Genomic DNA, 14,275 nt, shown 5'->3' with positions numbered 1-14,275 from the left:
CTTGAACACAAGCCAGTAACAGATAAAGCGGGTAGTCAAGTAAATAATTTACCTGGTATTTACTTTCTTCCTTTGATGGCATGCCAATGTATCTCTCTGAAAAGGCTGAGGCTATTAAAATTAAAAAGGATACAGATTAAAAATGAATGTGAGAAAAAGAAGACTGTGCTGGAATTCTGTCTGCAGTATGATGTACAGGACAGTATATCTATCAATGTGCATCACATCTACAGTATGATCTATAAAATCATATCTCTCAATCTGTCTTACAGGCTGACATTTTTGATGTTCAATGTGTGTATTTATACATAACATAAATTAAAAAGTAATTTACCTCACTAAGCTACAGTTAGCCATATTGATTAAAAATATAACTAATGGATTTACTCACCGTACAGTTTCCAGTCTGTCATGGGAGACATTGCTACAGCACATTTAAACTGTTTTTCTGATGATTTGAGCATCATTAATGTAATAAATCCACCATAACCCTATACATAAAATAAAAAAATTCAAATCAGAAAACATCGCCCATTTAGCCATTTAGCCAAAACTCAATGGAAAAAAAACTCCTGATTGGAAAAGAGGTAACATTGACAATGTGGCAAAAACTAGCATAGTCATCAGTTACACTAGCTGCTGGGTGACTTAGATTAACTAATGTTGATTCATACAGTTATTAAATATACAGTACAATTATAGCTGAAGTAAAAACGTAAGTTTTAAATATAGAGGATGATCAGACAGAAGATGCTTTCACAATCTTTCATGATGTTTTTTAAACTCTGAAGTGTGGATACAATCATTTATAATGTCAACAATTAAACCTCCTGAATATCTGCCTATGCATCTTTCTTCAAATAATGCAGAGGACAAATAGTTTTATACTATTCAATTTCTATTTTTGATAGATTCCTTTTCTCACCTTTCCAAATATCCCAATCCGGTTGGGGTCAATATAAGGTAGTTTCAAAAAGTACCTGCAATACAGAAAGACAACAAAATGAACTACGTCTGGAACTTCCTCTGAGAAATCATCCGAAACCGAACAAAAAGTAACAAAAAATAATATCTAAAATATAACAGTAACCTAGAATAACTGATCATCAGTCATGTTATTGACTACAACATAAAAAAAAAAACGAATACACTTTTATTAAACTAATGAAAACGTTAAGTAAGTCTGATTTTGAAGGAGAACACCAGAAATGTTTTGGGCAGTATCAGTGGACTACAAAGAACACAGCAAATAAACTTGAAAAAAATCACCCCTACATACCCCAGAGCTGCTAGTTGATCCTCGGACTCAACAAGGCCTAAGCGCTGATGAACCTGCTGCAGAATCTTCTGTCCCTGAAATCCACTGCCTCTGCCATCAAATCGAGCCACTATCACACCATCAGAGCTGACGAGCACCGAGTCCCAGTCCAGGAGAAACTTGTCATTTACAGACTGACTGCCAGGAGCACCGTCACTGCAAACAGCAACAAATAACATGTTCTCTTTGTGTCTCCTGTCTAAATCGTGCTTCCATTATTTTATTTTCTTCATTTTACATTGTGCAGAATGCCTTGGAACTTGTGTCATGAAAAGCACCATATAATGTAATGTAAAACACAAAATAAAATGTGACTTTGTGCCTGAAGATACAGTACATTGTTTGGATTACACTTTAGATCATGAGGACTATTGCATTTTAGGTTTTTAATCTCGGAGCATGCACTAAAGCCACAGCAAAATACTATAAAATGGAATGCACCACCCTAAATATGTTTCACGCAGTCCAATAATAAAGTTAATAAGAAAGAAAATACCTACACAATCAAGAGCAAGCCATACTGCTTTGATTCAGAGAAGTCAACTGGATAGGATACTTTCAGTGGCAGCTCTAAATATGAAAAGAAGTCAGGAAATTGTGAGAAAAATGCACAGGAACCATGTGAAATAGAAAAATATATATAAATTATATTCGATTACCAAAGCCGTCAATGGAAACAGCCTTGAATTCCGTCTTTTGAATTCTTTTTTCTTTTACCACTCTTCTCAGTAAAGTGTTATCCTCCAATATGTAGTTATCTGTACGAAAGAAGGCAAACTTTTATAAGATTTACGTGGAACAAGGATTCTGTTCTGACTCCATCAAAAACGTAATTACGGAAAGCCAGCCCTTCTTCATGGAGAAAAAAAGAAATCAATAATTTCATAAAGTCATACCTGCCATAGAGTACCTAGCTGATGCAGGGGCATAAAGGAAGAAAGATTTATAACTGAAAGGAGGCCACCACCACCCATCTAGCAAGTGCTGTTAAAATGACCTTTCAAAAATTCCATTTCATTTAGTGTAAATGTTAATTTAGCGTTAATGTGACATTTTTAACATTTAGAAAACTACACCAACATTCAGATATATAACTAAATGCTGTGACCTGATTTTCTTCTAATTAATCAATTTTGCATGAGATAACAGGTACAGCATGTGTTTAAATACTTAGATTAACGAAAATCAGCCCATCTAAAAATGATAATCGCAGTGCAGGGGACATGGGAGGGGTACAACACTTACTTTTAGGATTATTTAGAGGATGTACAGTTACTGTTGGTATCCCATGACCTAGATTAATCAATAAAGGGAAAAAAGAGAAAACGTTATGCAACAAGATGTACTGTATTATTTATTTCTTTAGAGTGATTAGAACAAAAGCAATGTATTTAATTCCCCCATTTCATTTAATCGCCGTAAAACGACATGGTTTGCAGATATAAGAACCCAAAATTCAGAAGAAGGAGCTACAAAACATAGCATCCAGGAGAGTTCCAGCCGCTAGAAGTGAGGTACATGTGTACATGTGTTCCTAAGCATACCAAATTACAACAGGATGCACTGCAAGCCTGAGTTTGTAAGTGGTTACGTAGAAAGCCAAAAATGTGCCTCTGTATGAGCAGCCCACATAAATCCACAAATCTTGTACAAAGCATTGAAGAGCATGAATCACTGTTATGTTGCATGTGACCCCTTTGCTTGTGTTTTGTTATGGCATAAGTGGACTTTTCAGTTTCTCAAACTAAATGCAGTTCTGTTTGGAGAATGAACAATAAAAAACACAGTTTTAACAAGCTAGTCTACTGTACAGCAATGCCACAACATCAAGCCTAGATTTCATAACTTTAAGGTCTTTACTTGATTCTTTGTAAATAAAATTTAATTAAGATTATCCTATGTTCAAATATTGAAAACGTTTTTTGGAGACGTTTCTATGGTTTATTAAAAATGGTGCATAATGTCTATTTTATGCAGAAATGTCTTATCCAGTAGATTGAATTTAAGGGATAAATTTACAGTACTGTACATGGTTGTTTTCAGAACAAAATTACTTGGATATTTCTCTCAGATAGTACTACATACTGTACCATCTTATTGTTTGGAATGGGGGGGTATTTTTTTTGCTTTCAGCGCTAAGGATGGTACCCAAATCTAATTTTTAAACACACATACAGTACATCTCCTCAAAGCAGTAAACTGCCAAACTGATGTATCAAACTTTGCCTTCCTCAAGGAAAGTCTCTGTTCCACTATATACACTTATAGACAATAATTTAAGCATTTAGGTAGTAACAATATGACTAAAGATTAAATAAATGATTGAATGATATGAAAAACACTAGCAATTGCATCCTGATAATATAGATTATAAAATATATCAGTGTAGATTCACAGTTAAAAACCTACAAAAACAATTTACCAAACAGTATACTACTGTAGAGTTACATCTACAGTAAAATAAATGTTTTCATAAAATTATCAATATCATTATAATGTGCACAATGCATCTAATTGAGCAGCATATAACTATATTATAACTCATAACAGTATATTTGACTCTATATCTGACTGATTTGATTGAAAACAAAGGTAAGAACTGGTCAGAGACATGGCCTAGAACGATGTGTCACACTTCAGTAGGTCACTATTCTTAATAATTGATGATGTGATTAACACTTAATATAAACAAATAATTGCATACATCAAAAGACAGAGGCATGATCCAGGATTAGGGTTTTGTCACTATGATCTACAGTAGGTGTTCTTTATTATTACACTTATGTCACTGTTAATATTTTGTAATGTAATTAATTTATAGGACATTTACAGTATAAGTGCGATTTGCTACCCCTCATCTAAAGTGACACTGAATTTGTAACAAGTACCAATAAAATCCTTATGATAAAACTGACCTACTAATTGGTATCATAAATTAAGTTTATTTTATTACACTAGTTTAATAATTGTTGCATGCCATGTCACTTTCCTACAAATAATTTATGAAACTTAATTCCACATCAGCTTTGAATAATATATTCCAAAGGTTTGTCTGATTGCTGCCAGTGCAGGCGTGAGTCGATGTACAGTACAGTGTCAGTTGCTTATACTGCCTGCATATTTAACTTAACCATTAAAATTTACAAGGCATGTAAATGTTACATGTAAGTGTTGTTCACACACAGCAGCATTCCAACAGTTCAAAGACAGAAAACATCAAGCTGGCAGGAGGGTCTCTCATACTGTATATGAAAGACATCCGCTGACATTTCTATCTGACATAGAGTCTTACAAATGAGCCCCACCTACCTTTGCAGTGCAGGAGGAAATACTGATTATTGGGACTGATGTCAGCACTGACAAACGTACAGTTTGTCTTGCTAAATTCACAGGTCAAGCAGCGACGAGGAAATAAGTCAGTAGTAGAAACACTGCAAGGAAAATAAAATGATGTTGCTTTGCTTTAGCTTCCACTAAACTTAAGACAGCAACCACTCAACTCAACATAGCAATGGAATGTCAGAATAATTTTGGCACGCAAGACATGCAAAAAAAAAAAAAAAAAAGCCTTACAATATACAGTATTCCACCAGAACATACTTTCTATATGTAAGAAAATTCAAAATAATACATGGACTCATGTGTTATTATAACGTGTGTTATATGTACTGTATATTATTACCCCTTACAACAAGCAAATGTCAGAATATAAATGGGATGAGGAGATTATTATTATCATCATCATGTGTGTCAGATATACTGCCAGTGTTGGAATGGAGGTTAAAGAAGCAGTACAAGGAGGAGTTAATAATACATTCCGGAGATGCAGACAACTCCCATGGAGCTGATCGATTCAGGAGGCTTAAACTTTGACTTTGGCTTTAATGGACTCGACTAGAGGGGAGAGGACCTGGCCAGCAGGGAGAGGTGGTCTAGCCCCCCAGAGAGAGACATGGCGCGGGGCTGGATGGGTGAACATGGGAGACGAAGGTAGGACTTGGGAAGGAGGGACAGCTGGGTGGTACCGAGCAGGAAACACCGGGAAGGAATGTCTCTTGTTTTTATGGAGGTACAGAAGGAGCTGCTGACACACTCAGTCAGGCGGCTGTCGTTCTCCCGAACTTTCATTAACTCCATTACAACAAATTACAAGCAATCGAGCCCGGATCAAAATCTGTACATGTACAGTACTTTTGTAATCCTCTTGAATTCTATATTGTTAGATAATGCAAATACCTCAATTAAAACACAGTTTACAATGAATTTGGTTGATCTGTTTTTCTGTAAACTTCTGTAAAGTCAGTCACCTGTATAGATGTCTCCACATTGTTGAAGCTTCAGTGCTTAGGAAATATCTAGAGAAAGAAAATCACAAAAAAGTGAAACACTAAAAACAATTTATTCACTATGCAGAAAATTACAGGAAATGATGTTGTGCTCACAAAAACCTTTGTCTAGCGATACAAATTACTCTTGGTCTGTTTTTTTTATTTGATAATTACTGTATGAGTTAGAAAATATTATTCTTAAAATAAAAATAGTACTCATTTTAATTTCTTTACCAGGTTAAGAATATACTCACAAGGTCTGATTATTTTCATCATAGGCTAGTATTTTGGTAACTTCCCAGTTGCCTGATGTTAAATGACGAACGTTTTTTCCAGTTTTAGACTTTGGGAAACAAAAGGAAAGAAAGCAAGAAGGATGGGAAAAGGCCACCTTTCTTCTGCTGGGACTGCTAAGAACAGCTGTTGCAGAGTGGGGGAGACTGGTGAAAGGCATGACAATCTCGGTACAATAACAGCAAAACCTGTTAACACCAGTTGCAGATGTAAACTTAGTCATGTCTGATTTCAGATCCTTCAAAAGGAGTAGTCAAGTAATTTGTGCTTTATCCCTTAATCACAAAAACAATGAAAGGGCCCCTCTCAGTTGAATGAACCAATATATGAAAAGCAAATTATAAAATGAATGTGCTTGAAGCTTTATTCCAAAGGCAAAATACAGTATAATTGTACCCATTTACACAGTTTGAACAAATAAGGTGAATAAACAAGCTCAAGGGTGCAACATAATTGTCTCAATGTCTTACGTGGGATTTGAATGTACAACCTTGCAATTACAAAACCCTAACTACCTATCCATATACACAGAGTTACATGTGTACTGTATATAACCTGTCTCTTCAAGATAAGCATACACTTTATACCTGATTTGTACGTTTATATGCAGTTCTGCACGCAAATAAACTGAGCCTTACCTGCTCTGTAAACATTGCAATGTGATGGAATTCTCCTCTCCCCCCTTGCTTCACTGGAACAGTTAAAAAGAATTTACTGCCATCCTTTGAAAATACTGGTTCTTCGTTCTAAAAAGATGTTGAGATCATTGAATCATTTAGGACAATATTGCCTTCCTTTGCATTGCTAAAAGTGTATAAAATTATTTGTAACATGAAGCCCATGTTAGCTGAAATAATTGAGAAATGTTTTCCTGGCAATACAACTGCAGTGTCTTATAAATACCCTCTACACAGAAATATTCTTCTGTAGTTAAAATAAGTCATTTACCTGTTTTGAAAGCCAGACTTCGGATCTCTCCTCATGTTTCTGAAATAATAGACGAAATATAAATAATATTGTGTGGCATTTTCTGTTGATAAGCTTGTACCTTACAGGAATCACATTTTCATACTTCTTTCAGAAATCATGGTATTCTCTAACACTTCACAAGCTTATTAGATTATTATTATGCTATGCAAGCAACTGTACGTTTTCACTCTTGAACAAGTGAATTTATTACTGCCAGATTACCAGTAGTTCAGCAATTTCTAAAAGACATTTCTGCAAGCTCTGTATAGTTCACTCAGCTTTCTTGTAAATTTGCATAGCAAATTGAATTGACAAGCTCTGTTGCAGCTCTTTGTGCTTCACACAACAGATCCTTATTTTAATGTACAGCTATATATACAGTAAATACAACAAAAAATAGAAAGCATTTCACCACAAAAAACAAATATAGTCCTTTGTAATTTGCAATGCTCTCCTGTACAAAACTATGTTTGTTTGCAATTATAGAAAAGAAATGTTATGCATGAAACTTGATTTTATGGTGGCTTAGCAGAAACCCTAACAGATTTTGAACAGTTCACTGGAGCTTAGTTTCAAGAATAAGCCTGTCAGTAATGCCTGAAATACCTGTCTTTTCAGAAAAGCATGCAATCATACTTGTTCACCCACCTCCAAACAGGCTCCCACAGTTGTATCACACACTGTAAGGATCGAAATGTTCTGAAGACGATTTAACCATCTCACAGCAGTTTTGGTGCTGCTGATCCATTTCATCATCACCACATAATATTCTCTGTTCGAACATAAATTGAATTATGTGTAATCGGCAAAATTACCAGATAATTATAGATACAAAACATTTCTACTTTTCTACTCTTTCTGTTGATTGATAAAAATTGATTGTATTTCTGTTTGATACCAGCTCGTTTTACAGCTTGAAAATTGAATGGTTGCCTCAACTAATTTTCAGATGTTTACCTCTCGTAACCTCCTTTCTATTCTATTCTATTCTAAACGTTAAAATCAGACATTCAGTTTGGATAGTCTGGTCTAAAATATTGACATTTCAGACAGGTGTTCTGCTCTTTCACCCTTTAAAATGGAAGAGATGATAGATTTCAAAATATCTACACCCTAACCTACAGAATGTAAAAACATCTGGGAAGCAAATCAAATATCATCAGAGTTTGACCAGAGCTTTGGTTCTTAATCCCAGAGATTACAGAGCACTATTTTTTACAAGACATACTTTTTAGCACATTTCCCTTACTTTTGAATATTTATACCACTATCCATTCCAATCAAGCCACAGAAATCAATAAAGAAGAACGTAGAGCTTATAGTACAATGCAATATTTTGTATTGAAAAAAATCTAGTGATTATTGCAATACATTTGCGACAAATAAAGTAAAAAGAGTTATTCCAAACTAAATCCCTTATCTGTCTTCAGGGATGATATTTATCATTACTGTTTTAATTGATCGAAAGCAATACTAAATGTTGACTAGAAGACGGTAATCAAAGGGATGAATGGTTTACACTGTTAGTTCCATTTAGACTTAATTAAGCACAGAACATTTTCATTTTATATCAGTAATGATGTGCAAATAAAAATCATTCCATTCATGCTTATGAATTTATGTAACTTCACATCCTTCTTCCTTAAGAATGCATAAAACAAGCAAAGGTATTTTAAAAAATACCCTAGATGCTAAAATATCTCCTTAGTCATTCACATTCAACTCTCGACATATGTAATACAGTGAGGAAAAAACATTCATTAATCTAATTACACACAACTTGGATTAGATATACCTGGCTTTGAAGCTGTCTGGTGGTTTCAGTTCCTGAGTGTGCGTAGGTCCATAGAGATTCACAACATAAAGCTTAACAGTAGGGTTTGTTTGTCCAGCCTGTTTGTATAAAAATAAACTTAATGTTTCTGGCAGCAGGTGATTTTCAGAACATAATCTCATTGCCAAAATGAAAACAGGTATCCTTTTAAGGATAATCCAACTCCATGTGTTATGTTTGTTTTTGCACATAGAAAAAAAAACAATCCAGACACAACACTCAGAAATAACATCAAAATGTACGAGTGAATAAGATACCCTCCAGCTGATAAAGGCATGACTAATGAGCATTCATAATCAAAGTAGAATATTCCTTGGAAACCTCATTACAATCCAGTGCCATCAACACATACACTTACATTTCACAACTCTGTTGTATAAATAAAGGCTTTAGTGCACTAAATTCGTTTTTCATTCAGGCACTGAAACATAGGCCGTTGCTAGATTCATTTTCAAAGGACCAGAGCTGCAGGAGGTTTTAGTTGTTTATTCATTGTAACAGTAAACACAGTACATCTACAGTATATTTTAATCTTTTTTTTTCTATTGTAACACATTGTAAATTAAAATGACATCTAAGTATACTGTACCGTTTGCAAAAAAAAATACTGATTATTTAAGAAAAGGCATCAAACTCAAAGCAAAACAATAAAGACGTTAGAATAAGACAATTTTGTTCCTTCAGAGAAAAGAAAAGCCAAATCAAGGTTTTACAGGCCAAATTTTGCCATTCTTCATTGATAATGACATGCAGAGATTGTCTTTATCTTTCAGTTTCATACCAAATGCATCTCACTACACCAATAAGAAGTGCACGTGCACTTAGCATCTACCTACTCCAGACTCATTAATGACTTACCCATATTTCTCAATGCATGAGTTGTGACTCTCTCATTTCTAAATTCCTAATTTCTAAATTCTAACATCTTTTTGTTGAGTGGCAAATAACAATGGGCATTGATTGTAAGGAAATAGAAGATAACTTTTCAATGGTGAAAGAAGGAATGATTGAATTTGAATGAAAACTCACCAATATGGAAACCTGCCTGCTGGACTCTACCAGTTGTTTTGACTATTGACTATTGTTGTTTTGACTACTGCCTGCCATACTGTCAAGGTTGGTGTTTTTGTGGAGGCCATTCGAAAGAAAATCTATAAAATGAGGCTGTTATTTTAACAGAGTAATGATTCCTAATGCGTTTAAAGAGAGAGAGTATACTTTGCAATCACAAGTTGTCAATGTCAACCAAAATAGAAGAGTACCCCTCTCACCCACAGACAAAAATGGAAAACTACACCCTTAATTCCCAACCCCACTCTATTTATTCTAATATTTAATCTGGAACAAACTTGCACCTACATTTTAGCTGATACATGCTCATGTTGGTCATTTTAATCAAGCAGAGTCATTCCCTACCTTAGGGTATGGGTATTGCTTTCCTCTGGGGTAAAGGCTGCCCGTAAAGTGAGGAAGGGCCATGTTAGATACCAGGGAGTCATTAATCATCAGGAACGCCAACCGTTCTCCATCTGGGGACCACCAGTGGGCAATATGGGACTTCAAGATTTCCTCTGCAAACATATTTTTCAAATAAACATGAATCAGATGTAACACCAAAACAATGACAAAGCTTAATATTTGTTCATGGGGCTTCATCTCCTGGAAATGAAAACTCTGAATGTTTTGGCTTTCCTTAAGGCTCAGGTGTCTTCTTTTGTGCTTCTACTCTGGATGGGAAATATGAAAATAAAATATAATATTTAGAAGTGACTGATATACAATAAAAGCAATGACACAATGCAATAAGCTGTTTCCATTACAGCGATAAGAATTGCCTTTACCACTAGTGGGATTTAAAGCCTCAGATTGTATCACCCTTAGGAAAAAGTACTCAGTGGAAACACTGCACATGCAGAGCCCTGAGTGCCCTAGCAGAAAGGTACAAAGATCATCATCTACAGCAGTAGATGATTTTCCCAGGCAATGAAATGCAGGACTGTGTGCAGACCACTGTATAACCTGTAAATGCTCTGTTGATGGCTTACTCTATATCAGGCACATCTCCATCACAGTTATTCTGTCTATATTTAGAACTAGTTATGTAGAGTCTAACAACATGTTAAATTGCTGCAGTTGTTTAGAAGCTATGCAATAAATAAATTGGAATTTTAATGCGAATGGGTTGAACTTACAGTGCAGGTTCCAAAACCACACCACTTCGAGAAACGTTATTTAAGAATATTCCTGACTTGTACTTGTACATTGATCACATTCATCTCAGCTTTTTCCCACCTGCTTCATAATTTGATATGAATACATAACAATGCAAAGTATTTGTAGCAATATACTAGTCATACATATGACTAGTCAAAACATTTTGTTATCTGACTCTAATTTAAATCTTAAGCTATGAACAGTGGGGTGCAAGTGCATTATTTTCCTTAATGTGCCTTATAATACCATAGTGTGGGTACAGCAATCTGAGGTTTGAATGTCAGATACAGTACTTATACTTATGTGGACCATGAATGATGTTTCCATTATATCATTATTACTCTGAAAACATTATGCATTCTGATAGAAAATTTAAGTGGAGAGGAATATCTATAATTTATCCTCTATGTAAGAGGGAATTATTCAACTGATAAGTCCTTTCACTCAGTGACAAAGGTAGTGGAGAAGTGTTTTTGTATTTAAAAATTAAATTAAAAAAAAAGAATAGGTCAGATCTTACAATAAATACATTATAGACATATTGTACAACACCAAATTACCAGGAGCACAATGAAAAAAATGTCTGGCTTTAAAATATGTTATGCAAACTGAATGAATGTACTGGATGTACTGAATGACTGTGTTGTAGTGAATCTACAGCAAGGAAATACAATAAATATTTTTAATATTTTCCTGAAGTGAGTATTCTAAGATTTAGAATGAAACACTACAAAACAATCTATGAGAAACTCTAGAACTATGTACAGTATACAAATATGAAGAAATCTGAAGTACTGTAAGTGTTCTGTGCATGGTCTATTCTACAGCCATTAGAATGTACCCATATACAGTATACAGTAATTATTCTGCTCTGAAGCAACATATAAAAATGTATTTAAATTCATTATGATAAAATATGATTTTATGACAAATGTAGAAACTATGGATAAGATTAATTGATTCTGTATTTTCTTGTCCCAATCTTTTAATTACTTAAATATAAAAATTGTACATACTATTATTATTGTAATTTTCATTTTTCATATAGAAAAGGTGAATATAGAAGTTGAAACATTTCTAGACACCACTATGTGGGGCAATTTCATTTCATTTCATTTCATTAAACAACTTGTATTTAAATAAATAAAACCATATTTTAAAAATGAATAATGGATTAATTAAGTGTAATCTGGAGCATGCATTAGTCTGAGGCACAATAAATTAATTAAAAACAGAGCCCTGTAATTAAAGTATAATTGACATATATTATTTAAAGTAAAATTAACATTTACTTCCTCGGGCTAGTATAGTACTTCTGTCATCTTCACATTAACTGCATACACACTGCATTTTGTGTGAAAAACATCTTTATTATGATCACATTTATAGTAATTAAAACCACTCCTCTACTCTATATTTACTTGTTTTCATGCATTCATATGTTACCAAATTTGTTGCATTTTTAACTTATTGTTCCCTTGAAATTATACCCAAACATACTGGAAAAGTAGTGATATCTTTTTTTCCTTTTATACATACAGTAGAAATTGCAATTGGAAGAGTTTTGCTTTTCTTTGCACAAAGTAGAGTATACTGTATGTCTGAGTTACCTAAATAATGAAGGAATTTGCCTTGGATTAAATAATCTACTATTTTTATAAAAAATGAGCTGCAGCACAAAACCTTCGAAAAGTGAAGAAAACAAAGTAAAACCATCACTTTATTGAATTGTATACAGACAAATTCAGCATTAAATTACCTAACTTACAATTCTAGAAAGTACTGCAAAGTTGTGAGCAACAGTTGGAAACAATTGGAATTGTTACTTATTTGAAATAGATATCAGATTAATCTTTTGATTAATAACTAATATTTGATTTCACACAGATTGTGTGCTTTGTAAGTTATATTGTCAATGATAGCAAAACAATAAATGTTAGCATTAAAAAAACAGGATGATTATTTCTGAGGCTACACAGTGTTGATTCACCAGCTGTGAAAATCAATCACTTGAATGCAAGATAAGATACAGGATACTTATATATTCCAGGATTTCTCTGCTTCCTCTTAAGAGGCTAATATGTTCACAGCATCCAGAAATTCAATCGACACAATTCCTTGGGATGCTGTTGGATAAAACGTTGAAAGGTTCTTTGCTAATGCATGACCCTGAAAGGTAGTATACTCACATTTAACGTGGGTTTTCAGAAAATAAAGCAATAACTCTTCCTACATTTCCCTGAGAGGTAGGAACAATTTACATTTTAATTTAAAAAATCAATCCATAATGCAGTTTCATTTTCATCTCAGTATGAATAGGTCTTGAGTCTATCAATGTCCACTTAGCATGAAATTTAATAGGTAAGAGAGAAAAAAAGCAAAAATCTTCTGAGAGTTTTTTTTTTAGCATAAGACTATAATTAATTTTCATTCTAACTATATGTTGGAGTCTTTATTTTTTCTGTGATGGTACTGCAGGTAACAAAGTTTTACATTACAAATAATAGTTTACTGATATGAAGTACAATTGGAGTAGCACCCTATGAAAGAAACAAAGGTCTTGTCTATATTGATAACACATAACCTCTTTAACCTTTAAGCAGAGGAAATTGAAAGGGTATGTTAATCAAAACATCTCCAACAGTATTCTGAAAGCCAGTTCCAGGGACAAAATTTATTGAGGACCAGGGATTATTAACATAATTTCTAAGATCAAGTTTATTTGGGACTGAAAATTCAAGGGTACTTCAGAATTGTGGAAAACCTAATTTATATAATGCAACCCACCTACGAGGCTGAAGCTTACTTTACACATTCATTTGGAAATTGGCTGGAATATAACATTTTATAACTTTAACTGCATACAAAATAAAATTGATCACATACTGTATAAAATAATTTATGAATTATATCACTGAACAATAGACATTTTTCATATGTGAGCAATAATACAATGTTCTAATTCTTTGGGCATACAAGTACTGTAACAATCTTCTCTAAAGTACTGTATTTAATCCTAATTGTATCAGAAAGAAAATGACTGAAAACCAGCAAGGTCCATTATTCACAGCAGAAAAGCTGGAATGACTGGTATTTTGGAGACTGGTACATTATTTTCCTTTTCCTGATGTTTACCATACAGTATTTATCTACACTTCTATATTAGGTCCTTGAGCCTTGTCACCATGGATACTGACCTTCCCAGGTGATAAGCTAAATTGCAGAGATTCTTCCCATCTGCCTTTCAGTCCAGGCTATTGACACAAGAATCAGACTTATATCCTCTGAGTGCAGGTTACACCTTCAGGTTAGAGAGAT

At 33.9% G+C, this 14,275-nt stretch overlaps 1 protein-coding gene across 2 annotated transcripts in view; it reads right to left on the bottom strand.

Moving 5' to 3' along the window:
• The window catches only part of LOC102691350 (inactive dipeptidyl peptidase 10), a 214,304-nt gene that overhangs the window by 4,387 nt on the left and 195,642 nt on the right, over positions 1–14,275 (bottom strand). For both annotated transcript variants that reach the window (XM_006636260.3, XM_015358664.2), the window contains exons 9-23: positions 10,160–10,314; positions 8,705–8,802; positions 7,558–7,681; positions 6,889–6,927; positions 6,579–6,686; positions 5,901–5,989; positions 5,626–5,673; positions 4,628–4,749; positions 2,564–2,611; positions 1,978–2,076; positions 1,819–1,888; positions 1,280–1,474; positions 926–980; positions 392–491; positions 53–111 (exon numbers count right to left, since the gene is read on the bottom strand). In XM_006636260.3, the coding sequence (XP_006636323.2) occupies positions 53–111; positions 392–491; positions 926–980; positions 1,280–1,474; positions 1,819–1,888; positions 1,978–2,076; positions 2,564–2,611; positions 4,628–4,749; positions 5,626–5,673; positions 5,901–5,989; positions 6,579–6,686; positions 6,889–6,927; positions 7,558–7,681; positions 8,705–8,802; positions 10,160–10,314 (1,409 nt within the window). The remainder of the gene's footprint in view (positions 1–52; positions 112–391; positions 492–925; positions 981–1,279; positions 1,475–1,818; positions 1,889–1,977; positions 2,077–2,563; positions 2,612–4,627; positions 4,750–5,625; positions 5,674–5,900; positions 5,990–6,578; positions 6,687–6,888; positions 6,928–7,557; positions 7,682–8,704; positions 8,803–10,159; positions 10,315–14,275) is intronic.

Source organism: Lepisosteus oculatus, chromosome 12 (genome assembly GCF_040954835.1).
Source record: "Lepisosteus oculatus isolate fLepOcu1 chromosome 12, fLepOcu1.hap2, whole genome shotgun sequence".
In the NCBI taxonomy this organism is placed as follows: Eukaryota; Metazoa; Chordata; class Actinopteri; order Semionotiformes; family Lepisosteidae; genus Lepisosteus; species Lepisosteus oculatus.
This window is presented reverse-complemented; position numbering and strand designations above follow the sequence as displayed.